We start from the raw sequence: 19,486 nt of genomic DNA, 5'->3' as shown, positions 1-19,486 counted from the left end.
ATTATTATTCTTTGCCTGGAGGTCAAATCACGCCATACATAATGCGGAGGCACACGGTAGAAACAGACAGCTACACCTGGCTACGTGCAAATACATACATAGATAGACAGATACGTGACCCATCTATCTATCTATCTGTTTANNAGTACTTTCAGACTATTTTTCTCTCCCTGTTGTTCATCCCTTTCCAGGTGTCGGCGCTAGTACTGGCTCCCGTGTCTAGAAATCATGTCTGCTTAGCTAACGATATCGACGTTTTACGTAGGCCGACAAATAGCTCTGAATGACTATACCGTAGAGAAGGACAATCCACAAGCTGGTTCAGGACACATGTGAGAAGGAGTATCGAGATCGTCTGCTTCATCTTTATCGTCAAATTCTTTATCCTCGGTCATTTTCAAAACGTTAGATCGGTTCTCCATCACCCCGAAAGCTGTTGAGGTTCCTCCGTGCCGCTTCTGTCCACCCCAATGACACGAAAAACCCAGACACAATCTTTCTTTCTTTCTGTCTTTCTTCGCTTTCACAAGAGTCAGCAGCCCTCGTCTACGTGCATGCAATAAGCGCATTGTGTGGATTCATTAAGCGTTGCACCCACACGTCAGGGCATTACCGCCTTTCCTGGAGTTATGTATGGGAGCCCTGCAGTGTCCTTATCACCTCTCTACAATGCCTACGCATGCACTTCGAAGAAGAGAGAAACGAAGACAGAAACGACTCCTCTTACTCCTGTTTTTGCTTGATGACAGAACAAACTGTCCTTTGAGATGTGACCTGATCATCGACTGTTCGTGATACCTTCTGTGGTCAAAGGTACAACTACTACATGCACATGTATTGAGGATAGACAGATAGATAAAGGAAGATAGATAGATAGATAAAGATACATGGATAGGTCGACTCCAGATGGATTGAAGGTGAATAGATTCAAGAGAGATAGATCACAGAAGAGAGAGAGGCCGATGTAAAGGACGGTATATTTACTCTCTCGGCCATCAGGAGTAGAACCAGTCAGTGTAGTGATATATATTACCCAGATGTGTATGGATATTTGCAGAAGTAAGAATAGATATATAGTTAGGTATAGAGAGAGAAGATGTACTTCTTCCCTTTCCTAGAAGGAGCGGAGGCAGTGCGACGTGTAATGAAAGGAATCTCAATGAGAATGCGGCGCGAGAGAGTAGCAACTGACTCATCACTAGCACAAGCTTCTTGTTTCAACATGAAAGGAAAGCCAAATAGAACAGAATGGCATATCTTACTCTGATATGTTCTCTAAGCCGTGTAATTCTTGAGTAGCGCTGAAAACAGAAGGAAAGAGATAGAGACACATCACAAGACAAAAACGCGACTAATCTTCTTGCTTTCCTGTCTTTCAAACACACCACTGAACACATAAAATACGCATATAGGTAACATACATATATATGTATAGATATATATATATATATAACAAAAGCGTGAAAAGTCATAGAAGGGGTGAGAAGCGGCGAAAGAAGTACCGAGATTTGTGAGACGGCAAGACAAGCACATCACGCTTGAAAAACACTTTACATACATACATATCCATACATACATATACAGTTGTTCAGTACATTCTTTCAATGTACTGAACAACTGTATGGCATCACAGTAGTTTGTGAGACGCAAGAGAACTACCAGGATATCCCCCCCCGCCTCTGAAATAACATTTTTCCTTACATGAAACAACACCACCCGCATACACTACTCATATCTTACTTATCTTCATAAAGACAAGACACCTACATAGATAGATAGACAGAGGCTCAACGCATCCTGCCTTGGTCGATCTCGCGAAGTACAGGGTTCGTACGTATAAGGGCCTCCTGTCTCTCTCACTAATGAATCTCTCTCTGAAGACACAATGAAGATAACGTAGAAGAAACCTCCTGCGTTTCTCTACCCGAGGCCTTTGTATCAACTTTTTACCTTATTACACCATTCACAGATATGCACATTAGTAGGATGCTCCTGCCTTCTGTGCTTGACGAGAGCCGAGAATTGAACGAAAGTCTCCTTGCAAACTTCACATGAATAATTCCGTGGTCCTTACAAAACACAGAAAAGAAAGAAAGAGTGAGAAAGAAAGAAGAAATTAGAGAAGAAGAGACGACTGAAATGTAGAAAGAAAGGAAGGTGACGGAGGCACAAAACTGATGCAAGTGAAGAGAAAGAAGAAGAAGAGCATGCGCACACTTGCAGGCACAGCGCATTCTTCTTTCATAGAGAGGAGGAATGAGATCCCAAATATGAAATGCAATAGAAAGAAACAGAAAGAGGAAGAAAAAGAAAGAGTAAAGAGAGAAAGAACAATGATCTTCCTTCCTGACTAGAGATGAGCGAGACATACTCCGATCTGTTGAAACTCTGTCCTCGCCCTGGCTTCCATGATAAAATACATATAGATGCTTTCACTAGTCTATCACGTATTGATGTTCATCTCTATGTGTGAGATGTCTTGTGTATAGACGGAGGACTTCTCTCTGAACAGGAACAGCCGCGTACATAGAAGTACCCCGTACACCACCCGTATGTATGAATCTGTATGTGTGAATATGTTTGCATGGACGTATGGATGTATGCACGTACGGATGTATGTAGGTATGTATGTATGTACAGCGGAAGGGGTCCTCCAATAACACAAGAGATAGAAATAGCTAGAGCAAATCGACAGAGCAGAGAAAGGGGATGGGAAGAGGAAAAGAGAAAGAAGAGGAGACAGAGCACACTACTAGTAATGGTTGTAACTCTATGAAAGAAGAAAGAAGACCTGGAGCGATCTGCTCTGCTTGGCATAGAGGAGAGCGAAAAAAAGAGAGACGAGTGACGGAGATGTGAAAACGAGAGAGGGCAGGAAAAAGCAAACAAGAAAGAAGTGCGAAGAGAAATCACCTCACTTCTAGAAATAGATAAGAGGAAGAGATGAAGCTGATGAAGATGTGAAACGAACAAGCAAAGAAACGGAGACAACGTCTCTTTTTCTTGTGTGTGCAGTACTGAGAAAAGCTCTTACTTTCAGCCACTCTCTTCAGGTGTCTATACAGACTATGAAGAGAGGTGAAGACAGCATCGCAATTATCATGAGGACAATGAAAGGACATCTTTTCCTTCTTCTCTTCCTCTGCTTGTTTTCCTGAACTATCACCATCGCCTCCTTTAGCTTCTTCTGTGCCTCCTCGTTGTTGACTCCTACCACTAGTCGAGAAGTGTGATCTTTCCTTTTCTTTCGTGGTACTATGGTGATCCTTATCATCACTATTGTCTTTAGAGACTATTTCATCTTCCTTTTCTAGCGTTTCCTGCTGCACCAATGACAACCCTATCTTCTCTTCTTCTGCTCTCCCTCTATTACTCTTCTTCAGTTGTTTTCTCTCATCCTGATTAGCCGTCTTTCTCAAGTCTTCTAAGCCAAGCGGAGAAGGTAGCGAGCAACACGAATCTCCTGCTGTTTCTTCTGACGACTGTGAGGATGAAGAAGATGAAGAAGACAGGAGCCCCTGTGGCTGTTCTTTGGTCTTGAGTGAGGCCTGCGTGGTCGACGATGAAGAAGGAGAAGAAGAATTAGACGAAGACGCAAAGAAAGCTCTTTCCTCGGAATGAGTTCCTAGACATGGAGATGATGAACAAGTGGAATCCGAAGAAGAAGTAATAGGAGTAGTAGTCGCTGGTCTTGTAGTGGAACAACAGCGAGGGGAGGATACACAAGAAGGTGTTGAAGAAGAAGAAGAGGACGACGATGTGGGTGTTTCTCTATGACTTGTTGAAGTAAATGCTAGAGGTGAAGGTGGCTCTTCTTCAGTTGAGTGGTTATGATCTTTCTTAGACAAATCTTTCCTCTCCTTTTTTGAAGCAGCCTCTAAGGTCAGATGTTCCAGCTTATGCCACCGAAGCTGTCGCTTCTTAGTGAAAACTGCATCGCACTGCTCTGTGGAAGTTACGATAAAACACACAACACGACAGACCACCCTCAGAAAAAGACGAGTGTCAAACGGACTCGATGAAAGAATAGACACCCGAAGTGACATGGAAGAAAGACGAAGGACAACGGAAGAAAGCATAGATAGATACATAGAGAAGAAGTGAAGAGAAGAAGGGAAAACAACATCAGATGATGCCACTGCAAACACTACTTCTAAAGCCCCTATGTATATAGGTATTGCGGGACGCCATGGAGAGATAGACTGAAGATAGATGGATAGATTGAAGATAGATAGAGGGAGTGAAGAGAAGAAGGGAAAACAACATCAGCGGATGCCACTGCATTGCGGGAAGCCAAGGACAGATAGATAGGTAGATGGATACGACCGTAGAGCGGTGCAGGTGAAAGGTCCACTGCACTCGGGTCACCTTCACTGAACACTATGATTGGAATCTAGGAGATGTCGTTACTCTCCATATGCTTGTCCTCTACAGTTTTGGTTTCTTTAGTCCCTGGTGTAAAGACAGAGACAGAATGTTAAGAAAGGTTCCGTCTCACCGGGGGCGCCTGCCCGCTTAGCGCTTACCACAAGCATGACGTCCAATATGACTTTTCTCATGTCGCTTCAAGTGTTGTTTTAGAAGAAATGCTGCCCCACACTTAACACATTTGAACGGACGATGTCTTGAATCGACTCTCTTTGACTGTTCCCCCCTTGTACTATCGACTTTCTTTGGTGTTAGTTCAGTACTCTTCTCTTCTTCATTCTCTCCTTCTTTCGTTCCTTTAGGAGATGAGCGAGAAGGAAGATGATGATGATGATCATGATGGACGGAAAGCAAGTCATCGTCCGATGACTCTCTAGTAGGCCTTTGATCATCTATATGTGGAGTTTGAACGGACGGCAGAACAATGGCCTCTACCATGCCCTCAGATGACTGTCTAGACAAGGCAGCAGCATCCCCCTTGGTAGTCGTCGTAGTAGGACTAGCCGACTGGTCAGATGTGTCCAGGTCGATCTCCTGGGAGAGTGGGGGAGTGGCCGTGGGGTTTCCATTAAGAGAAGCAAGAGAAGAAGTCTTATCTGAGATTGGGCCGGTGAAGGACGAAGAAAAAGAGAAGAGGGCATGACCACCGCCTCCTCCTTCATGACGAATACTCATGTGACGGCGAAGATGTTCATTACGTTTGAACGATGCAGAACAATGAGAACAACTGAAGAGACGCTGTATGTACACAGAAATGAGAGGAGAACAACGACAACAAGGCAATGCCAATCAACAAGTGCTGAAGGAGAGGAAAGAAGCATGGATTTGTAATCCGTTCCGAGGAGTCATACCAGTGACGAACATGTGAAACATCAGGTATCATTATAAATGGGTCACTCAAAGACTTCACTCACCTTTATCTGAATCACGAGACAGCCTGGCGAGACACAGAGGCAGAGGGAGGTTCATGTCTCTCAAAGCTGCTGGCCATATGAGTGTGTAAGCTTCTATATGAAAAAGATAACTTCTGAGTGAAGAAAAGGAAGAATCGCCACCCGGAATGAAGGACAAACACAGTCGTCTATACGGTCATTGAGGAGATACGACTGGGACAGCAATAAAGAAACGTCTGCATGCAGAGGTACCAAAACCTTGTGAGCATGTACAGAAAAACGACACACAGTCGTCACAAATACCCGACCACAGCCCGGAGAGCAGAAGAAGTCTTCGTTCGCTGAAGCAGGGGAGACTTGAAGAAGAGGCAAAGTCTCGCGTCAGTCTGGAACTCTCGAAGACGTCCAAGTAGACACTGAAGGTGGGGAGCAGTGACTCATACTCTTGTTAAGATGCTGCATGCGCTCACAAGCCACTGAATGGACTGCGCAGCCAACAAGTTGAAAGTGGTATTCTTCTCTTGCAAGAGAAAAACTGAAGAAAAGGAATTGCAATACTATGAGATACGGAGAAAACAGGGAAGAGGCAGAAAACGAGGGGCAGCGACATTGAGAAGCTGAAGAAAGAGAACGGAGAAAGAACACAGGAGCCAGTCGGATGTTGGGTATGTCTTTGCAGAAAGTTAACACATCTGAAGAGAGCTCCCGCTGAATCTAGGATGGTCATGCGTTCACGTGTCTACGCGTTTGACTCTATACGCTCCACCGAAGTTACTTCTTTTGCTTTAGGTCGAAAGCGGAGTGTCACGTAATCTAGATAATTAGAGATGCTGGATACCATCGTCGTGGCTGGGTGAGCACCCACTGTGAATGGCAGATGGCACGACTTCTCTCGCCTCATTACCTCCTCTGTATGTACAAGAGAATGCCTCTTGAGATGGGCAGGTTTACGAAATCTCGCGCCACATCCTAGGACTTCACAGATCCACTTCTCTGACGGCATCTGGGAGGCTGAAGAAGATGAAGTGAGCCCCTCGGGTGGCTCGGAGACAAAGTGGCCTTTCTTCGACATTGACCCTCTCGAAAGCTTTATTCGTCCGGTGGCGGAGAGTCAGAAGGATCTTGCGTGTCCCCCCTGTCTCGCCTTTTTTTCCATGTTCATTCGTAACAGACGTAGGAAAAAAGACACGTCTGTAACTAGTGTCCTGCTGGCTAAACCCAGTAGGAGGAACGTCCGCAAGAAGAACGTCCACAGTTCTGTCTACGCTTGGGTCAACTCAACGCGCGATCCGTCTGAAAAACCTGAGGGGTATAGATCTTCTTTCCGAAGAGAACAGTGAGAGCTAAAGAATCTCCCTTTGTGTCGGGGAAAAACACACACTTCCACTTTGTTAAGCAGGAGGTCGGTTGACTGGTAAACTGTCTCAAACGGTGAATGATTGATGTCTGGTCACCTGGGAATAAAAAACCGGCCTGCGGCGTATCAAAAAGTCGCTGTCTTGGCGTCCTTCAGCGGCAGATACAGGAGCGGAGACCTGAGGATCGGTGAAAACGGCCAGACGGTGAACGACTCACGAGAGAGGAAGTCAAAAGAAAGAAGACCGGGGGTGGAGTGAAGGTCACCGTTAACGATGATCTGAACAACTTGTGCGTGGTCACACGTGTTCGCGAATGACGGAAAAGAGAGAGTAAAACCAGCGGGAAAAAAAAAACACGGACAAGATACTCATGTCCTGCCGTAACACCTCTTTTTATTGTGTCTTCTAGGAGTGGTGAATCTGGGGTGAACAAAAACTGTAGTGAGCGAGATTTTCGTAAGACCCCTGGGGCCGACGACTCGTGGTTTCCCCGCTCCGCCTGTGTGTCGAGGGATAGTGTCTCCGCGGACAAATGGACAGACAAAGCGAAACATTCAACGAACCGACGCAATTCAGCACGGAGGCGAAGAAAGCCCTCTCCGACAGATGCCTGGAGGGCCTCCTGAACACAGGAAGAAACGCAAGGTGAGGACGTCATTCACAGACACCCATCTTCGCGTCCCAGTTAAGGCTTCGGGAAAGTACGACAGTCGTCAAAGAACCATGCGAAGAAACAGGGGGGACCAAGCGAAGACAACGTCTTCTCCCGTGAAACCTTGGGCAAGGTGAAAAGTGGACGGCAAATGCGCACCACATTACGACAAGACAATCGGAGACTGAGAGGAAGACCAGACTGCACATATTAGTGACAAGCAGTTGATTATGCTCGACCCTATCGACGTTCTCAGCGTTTGTTGGTTTGAGTTAGTCCCAAGCTGAGTTCGACCGGTGCTGCATGCATGCGGTGCAGATGTACAGGCGCCGGGGGTCACCCCTGTGGCCGGTTCTGTGGTGCTGGCAAGGCGGCGCCGAAGAGGCAGCTTCTACGTGGTTACCACCCAGGACGCCCTCATCACTCCCAAGCTTCCCTTCTCGAAGGAGGTCACAGAGAAAAGCCGTTCTTTTTTCACGTGCTTCTGCGGGTACTAACGTAGGCCGTGCTTCTCGCGGGCTCTCTGACTCCCTCTGCTGGATGGTTACATCACAGCAAGGGGCGGCCTCGTATAACTCGAGATGTCTTCGTGCTGAATGGCTGCATGAAGGGGAGTTACGCCGACATGGTGCTTGCTATCTTCCGGTGCTGAAAGGGTAGTGACGGATGGTAGAGTCATGGAGCTCGTGTCCTGTAGCAACCTCTGATTGATCACAGAGGGGGCCCTCTTGTCCGGCAGCAACAGGGGCAGGCGGGGGCCCGGAATGTGGGACTGTTATCTCGCGTACGCGGCACTTGCAGGAAATGCAGCCTGGGCAATGGCCGCGCCCAGCGGCTTTTGGCCACTCCTTTGGCTTTTGTTTTCTCCTCGTCCTTTCCATGGTAATCGAGGGAGGCACCTCGACAATGTCAAGAACCTCCCCAAGCACGTCGACTGAGGATGTCGGCTCCGTTGTCGGCCAAACAGCTTTCTGCACAGGCACTGCTAGTGGTTCCCTTTACGTGAGTTTGGAGCCGGCAGAAGGGCGCAATTTTCTGTTGTTCAAATGCGGACCGGACACTGTCCTTATTCCCTCGGCCGATGTGTTCACCAGAAACTTCTGCTCCGTATTATCTTCGATCCAGGTATGCATGAGAGAGGGGCCTGACTATCGCGGGACAGACATTTTTAAGGGATTCTCTAGCAGCTGGTGGGAAGGCGACCCGACGAGGCCTCACGAAGGTATGAAACTCTCTATCCCGAGCGGCGCATTCCCTCCCCAGGGCAAGAAGTTCGAGCTCGGGTGCATGGGACCTCGCAAGAAAGTCTGTCGGGTGGTGGTGTCCACGAAGGGCCAGAGCCAATCTGTGCGGGACCCAGCTGAGGGCTCCACCAGCGCAGCGGCTTATGTCCCTGGGGCGGGTTGGTCAAGCGGTGCAGTGGCGGCGGTTTTCGGTCTACTAGTTGCACCAGCATTGATGCTTTGACTTTCTCTCTGAGAACCGCAGTTAGTCCCCGATGACATTCGGACTCACGCCTAGTGTGGCTCAGGGGACTTCCATTCACTGTTGCAGCGTGCTTCGAAATGATCGTGGTTCCTTTGTCACTTCCGCGGTGTTCCTCCTTGTGGCCAATTGTGGTGAATTCATTTAGAAAGAAGTCTTAGTCGGGAGCAGTCTCTGCAGATGCCTCTTCTTGTACAGTTTAATGTCAGTTCCCCGGAGGGAAACGTTTTGAGCAGCTGTGCGTGTGGGAAGGACGAGGAGAAATTTGAGAGCGAGAAGCTGTTCGGTTCGTATTTCGGGGTCGTGCAGGAGTTCAGTTGTTGTCTAAGTTGCTGATGGGCGCAGTTCCAACTGATGTGGCAGCACTCCTTTCCTGTAACCAGTCAAAGAGAAGAAATTCTAAACTGGTTTCCGGATCCAGCCGTGCTGCCCAAGTCCTGCCGCTTCACTTGAGACGTTCAAGTGAGTTGTTTGACCTTAACTGGTGTCGCCCTTTCGTGAAAGTGTGTCATTTCTCTCCTGCCCGGTGAATCAGGCATCCAGGCAGCTACTGATGCGACGCAGCGAGGCACCGCGGCGACAGCTGTGTAAAGTAAATGTCCAAGGCTTCAACCCGACATCGAAGCTCTTCGGCGCGCTATGTTTGGTCGTTAGGCCTTGGCTCCAGTGCCGGGCACGCACCTTTTCACTCCCAAACTTGTGTGCCATGCCGCGCTGTTTGAATTGTTATCTGGGGTGACCTTCGCTTGCTGACGTTCGTAGTGTGCGATCAGAGCCGTAGACAGCTCTGATCGCACACTACGAGCGTCCGTAAGCCGGCCCTCCCCTCGCATCAAATACTCCTTGGATACGTCTGTCGGAGTACTATTTTCCACGACGCTAATGACTACACCGGCTGTACAAAGTAGGAGCGCAACTACAAGTCCAGGTACTGTAGAGTAGGGAGCTACACAAATGCCAGTTGTACAGGGATGGAAAGCCAGCTAAGAATTGGAACGGAACTCAGCGGCACGAGCGCGCCAGCGAGTGTGGCCAGCCTGCAGGCCTTTCACTCTCCCAAAGGAGAGCGGGTGTCCACATCCTGTTCGCCAGCTACTGCTACCGTGAACTTGCTGTTCGGGGGGGCTGGCTGATCTGCCTGCGTGCCACTCCCCTTCTCGGTTCACAATCCGGGGGTGGCAGGAGCACAGGCTACGGCGGCTTTGAAGAACATGCTCGAACCTGCTTACGACTACAGTCAGTGTCTCTGTTTCCAGCGTTCTTGACTTCTTCCGAAGACAGTTTGCGGACACGCGCGCCTGCCTGGTCATATCGATCGAGCTACTTGACGGGAAACGCTCCAAGTTAGGTTGCTGGACAGTTGCTTACGAGCTAACTTGATTCCAGCCTTAAGCCTGATACTTCGAACACAAGTGTCAACACGTAACACATTCTTGGAAAGACTCGCAATCGAGACAGCTGTTAGCTGGGTCCCGGATGCGTTGTTGCGCACAGCAGCCTGTACGGGAGGCGTCGGGGCATGCGCTCTTTTCTCTGTGGGGCGTAGTACTGTCGGGCTGGGGAAGGCTCGGTTTGGTCAAACATGGGAGAACGTAGCTCATCGTATTACTGCTCACGGAAGAATGCGAAGCTTATCGAGATACGTGGCGATTTTGATGTAGAGTCTCGGACTGGCGGTGTCCGTCTGTCAGGTTGATAAACTTCCCCGCACTGACTGCCCCTTATTCCCACGGGGCGTTTTAACAAAAGCGTCGCCTAAAGGAGCATCGACGTGTCGAGATCCGAACTTTCGCTTTTCCGCTAATTCAGGAGAATGAGAGGTGAGCTGGAAATGCTTCACAAACGTTCTCTGAGGGCCAGTGGTGAACGGCGCTCCCACGCTGGTTGGCGGGCACCGGCGCATTTCCGTGGCAGCCGCCAACGCGAAGACAAGCACCAGGGTTTTTGCGTTTGTGAAGCAGTCAATTTCAAAACTCGCGTCCAGGGCCTCTCGGAAACTGTCCTCGGTAACAGGTGTATGCAGACGCAAGGTGGCGGGGAGGGGTGCGACGCGCGAGCTTCGAAGTTGTTATTTGGGGCGGGCACGCAGTCGGTATCGTGAGCTCGGCTGTTTGTGCTCATGAGATTAGTTCCTCATTGTCGTGAAGTATGGATCCAGAAGCCGCAACACTGTGCTGTGGTTTACGACTCGAGGTGTGCTCTGGGCCACTGGAGTCGTCGTGTTTTCCAGCGTCTTTTCAGCAGCTGCTTCTGCACATCTTGGTCTGAATCAGCAATCTGCGGTTACTTGACGCAGGTGGCTTCAGAGGCGGTGGAGGACGAGGAGGAGGCAGAGGCGGAGGAGGAGGAGGTAGGGGAGGCGGAAGAGGTGGTGGCCGAGGTAAGTGAATGCTCACGAGTCGAGCACTGTTATGGACAGGAGAATTGCAGGCCTTGTCCCAGTGGCGTTTCTCCCCGTTACTGCTTTTCTTTGCGATGCAGGAGGCAGAGGAGGTGGAGGAGCTGGGGGAGGTTTTAGAGCAGCAAGAGGTGGAGGCAGGGGAGGAGGAGGGCGAGGTCGAGGAGGAGGGAGAGGCCGCGGAGGGGGAGGCGCCAAAGGCGCTCAGAAGGTTGTTGTTGTCCCTCACAGGTTCGAGGGTATTTTCATGTCAAAGGGTAAAGCCGATTCACTCGTGACGAGAAATATGGTCCCTGGTGAATCCGTGTACGGTGAGAAGCGCCTGGAAGTTGCCGAGGAGTCGGGGGAGAAGATTGAGTATCGTGTGTGGAACCCGTTCCGGTCGAAGCTGGGAGCTACGATTGTGGGGGGAGTTGCTAACATGCCTATAAAGCCGGGAAGCAAGGTTCTGTATCTTGGAGCTGCGAACGGAACGACTGTGTCTCACGTCTCCGATATAGTTGGGCCGGACGGAGTTGTTTATGCTGTTGAATTCTCTCATCGGTCAGGCCGCGATCTCACGAACATGGCGAAGAGGCGCTTGAATATCGTTCCGATCGTTGAAGATGCTCGGCAGCCCTTGAAGTACAGAATGCTAGTAGGCATGGTGGATGTCATTTTTGCGGACGTAGCTCAGCCGGACCAGTCTCGTATCGTAGCCTTGAATGCACACCATTTCCTCAAGGCCGGGGGCTGGTTTGTCATTTCTATCAAGGCGAACTGTGTGGATTCGACTGCGAAGCCTGAAGCAGTATTTGCCGCCGAGGTGGACAAATTAAGGAAGGAAAAGTGCAAGCCCAAGGAGCAGCTAACACTGGAACCTTATCACAGAGATCACGCTGTTGTCATCGGGCAGTACAGAGTCTCTAAGAAAAAAGAATGACGCTGGGTCCTCGTATTCTTGTGAAGATGCTGCGCTGGCCAGGCTTTCCTGTTGGAGCCCTTCCGCTCATGCCGTACTCACCCTGCGCTGCTCCGGTGTGTTTGAGGCGCTTTTCATTATGTGAACGCTGTTTCGGCAGCAGACATGTACCCCTTTCTATCTGACGTCACAGTGCGCTCGGAAACACTTGTCTCTATCACACCCGGATTTTGTCGATAATGATGGTATACTTTGCAGGCGAGGGGCCGTCGGTCCATGCGTTCCATTGATGAAAGTGACCATGTAGCACAGATAGCTCAGGTGCAGCTGCGCTTTCTTAGTTTTAACGGTTCGAAAGGCGTCCGCAGCACCGGAAAAACAGACGCGGGCGCCCTTTTTTCTCGAGACCTTGGAGTCACACGCGTAAAGGCATGCCCTCTCTGATCCTTGACACGAGAAAAGACAGATGGCTAGATCAGTAGATAGATAGCTCTCTCCGAAAAAGATCGAAGATACACAACTTCTCATCACAGAAGGCTAACCATTGAACGTTACAGAACGGTGCGACTGCTCTTTTGTTTCTTTAAGTAAAAGACCAGCATCCCATCTGTGCCTCAGCAGCAAGCCTTCCACACAGATGAAGCAAGCAGTGGGTGTATGTACACCAGCACTAGGAGAGCGGTGACCGGGCAGAGAGGCATTCGCGCTGGTACCTTCGAGCCTGTCGCAGGTGATGCTACGTCCGCGATAGTCTGTCGTGTGAGCTCTGTCGAAAAAGTTCTCAGGTCCGCAAAGATTGCAGCCACGATGGAGTCCGCAATGGCGGTTGAGAGATCGCTTCCCAAGAAGCCAGTGGTTGACTGTAGAATTCCGTTTGTCGCAGCGCAGGCTGTCTTGGTTGTTCTTCTCGGGTGAGTGTTCGAAGTATGAGGGCTGGAAATCTTTACCAGCTGATGCATACGTTAATCGGCTCAGGACCATGGCTTTGAAGGAACGCAACAAGCACTCGTGTTGCAATCGGGTGGATCTCTGGCTTGGCGCGTGTACATGGAAGCTGGGCACTATGGTGATTATTGAGGCTGTCCAGGCAAGCCCATGGTCCTCATGCATGATCCGTCCTAATAGTCCGTCAAGAACCCCTGACAGATATGGCGTAGCAGTGTCGTCCCACCCACAACTTTCGACAAGACGCTCCGAACCGCGCTGGTGAGACCTTACACGCCTACCTGCTCCGCCGGGAAATAAGCATCGATTTGGGACTGCAGAAGTTTCTTCTGGTGGTGATGGGATGCCTCAGCATCGCGGGACTGGGTAACTCCTACGTCTCTCTATGCCTCGAAGCTAGTGCTCATTGACTGTCGTCTTCAGGCATAACGACGAGCGCTAACAAGTGTTTCGTCATAAGCCCTCTGTTGTGGTGGACGTCCTTCACTCTGGCATGGGTGATCCTGCTATCACTGGTCATGAAGGGCTGCTCTTACTTTTCTCGGAGAAACCAAGGGATACCCTCAACTGAAATCAAAGTCGCTGCAGTTCATTTCAACATGGTACGACCATTTTCGCGTGGATTCCCACTGACCACCCGAGCGCTGCCTTAAACAGGATGAGACAGATGACGACCTCGAATACAACTGCGATAAAGACATCATCATAGGAGCGTGCGATCCATTACTCTAGATGGCCTGGCCAACACAGGAGTAGCGGAGAGTTCTCCGAGAGTCGCGCGGATGTAGTGGGCTCTGTGGTGCCTTTCCGAAGCTTTAGCGGAGCATGCCAACTGCTGTCACTTGCACCGCTAATACGCATCTGGCTAACGCCGGCGATCCTTACGCACGAGTGTTGTAATGCAATCGCTTTCAGTCAAGTGTTTTGAACTGCAGAATTGTCCACTGGGGCTAGAAAACTTTGACCTCTTGCGAGACGGTACCGGAGGGGCAAGCCTACACTGACAGGGCTCACCCTATGACCGTTGCAGATACGATGAAAGTTTATGCGTAACTACGCAGCGTTACAGTGGCTGCCGCCTCCCCCCCCTACAGTGCGGCGCGCTCATCTGCGCACCAACCGACCCGTACAACGCACCTCTGATCGCCTACGAGAGCAGCGGAGGACCTGCATCACCTGTCTCATGAAATCTCATTGTCCCTTGAGGACAGTCAGGAATGGGCACTGACGTAAATGCTGACCTCTTCGACGAGCACAGAGGCTGCCACAGTCAACACTACTACGACCCTGACAATATAGCTGGAACCTCACAGTTTCCACGTGAAAGGCCCCTACTGCCCAGGTGCTACAAAACCACAATATCAAAGCGCCTGCGAGAAGTTCCGTGTCCGGGGCCCCAAACCTGTTTTGTTCGAGACACATCATCTGGTTGTGCCGGTGCAGAGCGTAAAAAAGAAACAAGAAAACACGACATTCCGCCTGGTCCGTCTCTTTGTCTCGAACGACCAGACATGTCTAAAAGCAGACCACGCGGGTTTAACGCTTGTAACGTCTTGGCTGCGATCTCGAGCACAAAGTGCCGACTCGTGACCCTGTGAAGCGGGAGTGTAGACTTGGTGACTGCCCGCCGGCCGGGAGGCAGTAGCCGGACTGCTTCGGTTCTGCGCCGGCATACAAGCAGTAATGCGCAGAATAATGTTGGTGCGTACAGGTATACTTCGGCTGGCTGAAATGCTATGTATGCTGAAGTGTCGAGGGTGCCGACTGCCCCCGTGACTCTGATTAAACATGGAGGGGGATGGACACCACCTCTTGTATTTAGGAGGGCCCTGCTGAAGGGTTAGAAACTGCCATGCGTTCAGCCTTTCCAGCAGCCGCCTTCGCTAACTGCCCAGGTGACTCGTTGGCCTTGCAGGCTTATTTTCCCCTTGATTTCTGCCGCTGTTCTTTCCTCGCCGCCCTCATAGCGTCACTCAGAAGTTCTTGCACCTTCACGCGTTTCTGATTCTTCCTGAACTCTGCTAGCGCTTCGTGTTGCGTAAGACCGGTGAGTTTCTTGCTCTTCTTATTCTCCTTCTGTTGTTTGTTCTTGGCAGCGATTTTCATCTCCCGCTCCTTGAAGCCCTCCCTTGTGAGCTCCCCTCGTCTCAGCTGCCCTATCACCCGCTTTCTACGCCTATCCTTCTTCGTCCGTCTCTCAGCCTTGCGTTCAGCCTGAGTCATTTCCGCCTTCTCCTTGCCCTTGGGAGCCGTTCTGATCTCCTCCGGAGACTTGCCTATAGCACTGCTGCAGATGATTGGCACGGCCTCTTCGACTCGAACAGCCGCCACGCCATCATCTCCTCCTTTCTGCCTCCGAGAAGCAGCAGGCGGAGCAGGTCTGAAGCTCATATTACTCAAACAATCTAGCTTATACATGAGCTCTCCAAACATTTCAAGCAGTTCGGCTTTCTCTTTGTCCTCTTCCGACATCTTTCCCCCTCCATCACCACCCTCTTTCTTTCTTAATTGCTCTTCATACTCCATGGCATAGAGATCACCTAAGCCTACTTTAGATTTGTCCATGTCTAGCTCCGCGGTGGCGTTATCGCTCTTCTTCTCTTTATTTGGTGGCACAACAGCCCGTCTGACGACATCATCGAAAAGATTTTCCTCTATCCGTCGCTTCACGATTTGTTCGATGAATTCACTCAGCTTACTTATCTTCGCACCTCGGTCCCCCTCTCCCCCTTCCTCGCCTAGATCATCCGCAAGACCTCCTGCTTCCGTGTCTCTCACGGCTGACGCGAGCATTGGGAGATCCAAAGGCCCAGCGTCTAGGAGAGCATTCCTGGGTCTCTGTTTGCCCCATACCTCTCCTTGTAGATTCCAGGCTTTCTTAGAGACAAGCTCTTGTTCTAGTTGATCTATTTCAGATTGTAGGGATGCGGAATGTGCCATTAATCGGCGCAAAGAGGGTGTCGATTTCTTTCGGCTGCTATCTCCGTCATCTTCGTCCATTTCAGAATTAGATCCTTCCTCACTACCATAACTAGACCCTTCATAACTGGCTGTTTCTTGATCACTCTCATCTTGCTCACGGATTTCTTTCTCTTCTTGCTTCTTTCTTCTCTTTGCTCTGTCTTCTTTTCTCATCTGTTTCTCTAGTTTGTCCAACTCCTTCTGGAGACGTCTCTCTTCTTCATCTAACTCTCCTTCCTCCGCTCTAAGACCGGGCCCATCATCCTCTTCCTCTTCAGAATCCTCTTCTTCACTTGATGACGAGCCTCGTCGCCTTTTCCTTTTTGCATGACTTCTCCTCTCCCCGTCGCCTGAACCTGCAGAGGTGGGCGCATCGAAGAAGTCGGAGTATTTCACATTTCTTGCCTCTTCGTCATCACTGCCTTCATCTCCTTCTAGAAGCTCGTTGACGATACTATCATCTTCATCTTCCCCTTCCTCGTCGTCTTTCTCAGTTCCACCCCTCGGAGCTTTCAAACTTTTCTGCGTTTTCGCGAGTTCTTTCTCCTCTTCCTCAAGTACGAATCGCTTCATGTCTTCCATAGAGAAAAATGGATCATCATTTTCGGTCTTCATACCCTCCTCTCCTGTCTCTTCACCGTCTCCGTCGTCCCCCTCTTCCGCGTCGACAAAGCTGCTGTCATCGCGATCACTTTTCCTATCATCCGAACGATCATCATCGGTCGCTTCTCTGGCTTTGCCAACCTTGTCCTCCTTCTCCACATCCTCTTCGTCACTGTCGCCGGCTTCCTCTACTTCATTCTCTTCTTCTTCTGACAGTTCAAGATCATCTTTGTCTCCACCTCCATCATCGTCTGAGTCTTCTGCCTGTTCCTTTTCATCTTCGGGAACAGGAGGGAGAAGCCAGAGAAAGTTTTTACGCCACTTCCTGCTTTCAGCTTCACTACGAAAGAAACCATGAAGACTATCAAGTTTGCTTGGACTATGGCTGCTCCTGTTGTCACAGGAAGATTGAGCGATTGTCAGCTGCCCTTCTTCATTCCTACCATCTGCTTGCTGTGAACTTGCCTTCTCTCTTCTGCTCGCATTTAGCTGACGTCGACCTTCGATTTCTACCGCGTGGAACTCTTTTATTCGAGGACGAAGCCTTCCTAGCAATTTCCTCCCTTCCAGATCTACGAGATTCCACAGCTGGTATACAGACACCCCCCTACAGCCACCCTCTTCATCATCGTCATCAGACGATGATGATAAGGATGACGATCCATCACCATTCAGCATTTCGCCACTCCGTCTAGCTCTCCGAAACGAGTGTGTTCTGTCTTTTCTTAGGAGGAGAGAAGAAAATACTTTACTCTTCACCTTAGGACTACCTAAGTATGAAACATTCGCACCTTTGTTTCTTTGCAGTTCAGCTCGAATAGAAGCTAACTGATCTAAATGATGAAGTGTCATTTGCAAGGCATTCTTCTGTCGAAGTCGACAAGCGTCATCGTTCAATACTAACTGCAAAGGATCATCCTCCATCCCCTGTAACCACGCTGAATTATCCTCTCCTTCATCACACTCCGTGGACGCAGAGACCTTCCCTCCCGTCTGCGTTTCCCTATCAAGACCTTCTTTTCTCTTCTGTCCCTTACTCTCGACTCTTGCTGATATAGAGACTTCATCTTCGTCATCCTGGTATTCTTCTTCTTGTTCCTCGCTCTCCACGTCCGCTTGTGGCGCCGCCATGTGAGATTGAGACGAAACACGAACTCCACCGGAAGGTGACATTGATGAAGGGTCATTCTCGACTCCCTGTCTCATCTTTCTATCCGCATTCTTGTGTGGAGAGACTTCTTCAGAGAAGACGGCGGCTCTCCTACTTGGAGAGTCCGACGCACAGTCTTGATCTGGATGCAAATCGTTAGTTGCTCCTCCTGTTGGTGACCCACCGACCTCCGCTGTCCCGGTGGTCACCTCTTTCAGCCCAAGCGCCATGAACAAGCAAGAAAATTGCTAGCTGACTCTTTCCTACAGATGCATCTATACAAGACCCCTCTTTCTCGCTACGTCTGCATGTACACGTAAATAGCTGAGGCCAGTTTGGATGTTCCTAAGAAAACCGTACATCCTCCCAGCCACACCTTCGCCTTCCTAAAGTGGGAAGCACGGGTGTAAGTGATAGACTCCAGAGGAGAGTTTCAGCAGCAAACACGAAGACAGCAACGATGCTTAAGCCAAAGTTCAAGAGGCAAGATTAAGCAGCTCGAGAGCGGTGTGTGTACTGACAGGGGAAAGTCGGGCTTGTTTACGAGACACTGCGTAATAACAGAGGAAAAGATCTGCTGTTAGGTCATCTAGTCGCTTGTACTACGTTCGGGGTTACAATGCTCATCTCGCGTCGGTGTTGCGCCCTCTTTCGGCGCAATCTAGCTCATAAGCTCGGCGAGGAGGAGTAGGAATGAGTTCGCGTTAAGGGAAAGTCACGTTTCGCAGGGTGATGTCACGAAGTCATGAATAACCCGTCTTTCTTGCGGTACTCAGTGCAGGAAGCAATGGTCAGGGACGCATGCAGTGGCTAAGGAACGTATTCGACTCAAGAAACAAGACAGCGAGGGGACTCATGTCCAATGCGTCGAAAGAAAACCGTTGGAAACTGAAAATATATACGCGCTGGGTGCCGATAGTTTAACTCTCGCAATAGGCCTGGAAGAGAAACGAGAAGCTCGTAGCACGGGACAGCTGTCCCGCGTGAGTCCGGAACGAGCTGGGTTCAGAAGGCGAGGCAACGGAAAAGACAAATATTTCTCCAGAACCGAAGTCTGCTCAGAAAGAGAAGAAACTAACTCGCAACCGAAAGATACACGCCAAGTACAAAAAAGGGTAAGGGCAGAAAAAGAACAGGCGGCTTGGTGTGGAAAGGCAATCACGATGACATCGACTGAGTTTGGTCGTGCACCCGAAGAAAGTGTAGTCTGGTTTTCAAGATTGTCGGAAAAACGAAAAGACCGCAAAAGAGTTGAGGGTCAAAGGCCCAGTGATGGAGACAGGGCCATCAAGTGCCCCACATAAAAAGCCGAGACTGGCCGATATACATCTCTCGATTCGGAAAAGAAACTACATGCACTCGCGAGTGTGTGTGTGTCGGCTGTGGCTGTGAAGCTCTGGGAAATCGCGAGTCGTACTTCTTCAGTTAAACTCAAAGACACTTCTCCGACAACAAGGTACCGCCAGTCTACTCTTCGTTCTGGCCTTCCTGAATTTTGCAGAGGCTAGGGCTAAGGATTTTCTTTTTCGTTCAATACAAACTCTGCCTGGCCTGCATTGAGTGGTGATTCATTTGACCTACAACTCCCAGGAAATGGTTGTCCGGGTACCTAGCCCGAATATTGGTCCTTAATGGGGGGGGAGGGAGGAAGAGACCGAGGGGTACACCACGACTAGAGACGGTTATAGTCGCCTTAAACTCTTCCTCCACAT

At 49.8% G+C, this 19,486-nt stretch overlaps 3 protein-coding genes across 3 annotated transcripts in view; 1 reads left to right on the top strand and 2 right to left on the bottom strand.

The window, feature by feature from the left end:
* Positions 1–7,547, bottom strand: part of CSUI_003544 (zinc c2h2 type domain-containing protein) — a gene marked incomplete at its 3' end in the record, with an annotated part of 8,300 nt that extends 753 nt beyond the window's left edge. Inside the window, exons 1-6 of the mRNA XM_068063740.1 lie at positions 6,226–7,547; positions 4,527–5,166; positions 3,035–3,946; positions 1,951–2,069; positions 1,263–1,301; positions 294–458 (exon numbers count right to left, since the gene is read on the bottom strand). Of these exons, the coding sequence (XP_067924282.1) occupies positions 294–458; positions 1,263–1,301; positions 1,951–2,069; positions 3,035–3,946; positions 4,527–5,166; positions 6,226–6,393 (2,043 nt within the window). The remainder of the gene's footprint in view (positions 1–293; positions 459–1,262; positions 1,302–1,950; positions 2,070–3,034; positions 3,947–4,526; positions 5,167–6,225) is intronic.
* Positions 7,520–12,317, top strand: CSUI_003543 (fibrillarin). Its single transcript, XM_068063739.1, has 4 exons — positions 7,520–9,278; positions 10,508–10,636; positions 11,113–11,196; positions 11,298–12,317. Exons 2-4 carry the CDS (start codon positions 10,630–10,632, stop codon positions 12,134–12,136), a joined length of 930 nt encoding a protein of 309 aa, XP_067924281.1. The 5' UTR covers positions 7,520–9,278; positions 10,508–10,629; the 3' UTR covers positions 12,137–12,317.
* A 1,627-nt stretch (positions 12,318–13,944) lies between these two features.
* CSUI_003542 (m phase phosphoprotein mpp10) lies at positions 13,945–19,338 on the bottom strand. Its single transcript, XM_068063738.1, has one exon. It carries the CDS (start codon positions 18,002–18,004, stop codon positions 14,978–14,980), a length of 3,027 nt encoding a protein of 1,008 aa, XP_067924280.1. The 5' UTR covers positions 18,005–19,338; the 3' UTR covers positions 13,945–14,977.
* Between the last annotated feature and the right edge of the window lie 148 nt (positions 19,339–19,486).

The sequence above is a fragment of the Cystoisospora suis genome (genome assembly GCF_002600585.1).
Source record: "Cystoisospora suis strain Wien I chromosome Unknown contig_1596, whole genome shotgun sequence".
NCBI classification, from domain to species: Eukaryota; Apicomplexa; class Conoidasida; order Eucoccidiorida; family Sarcocystidae; genus Cystoisospora; species Cystoisospora suis.
The sequence above is the reverse complement of the archived record's forward strand: the minus strand, read 5'-3'. Positions and strand labels throughout refer to the sequence as shown.

Bases quoted from the DNA above. Each gene is read 5' to 3' on its own strand.
- CSUI_003543 (XM_068063739.1), top strand. The intron at 11,197-11,297 runs GTAAGTGAATGC...TTTGCGATGCAG, and splicing joins CGGAAGAGGTGGTGGCCGAG to GAGGCAGAGGAGGTGGAGGA.
- CSUI_003542 (XM_068063738.1), bottom strand. From the start codon at position 18,004: ATGGCGCTTGGGCTGAAAGAGGTGACCACCGGGACAGCGGAGGTCGGT.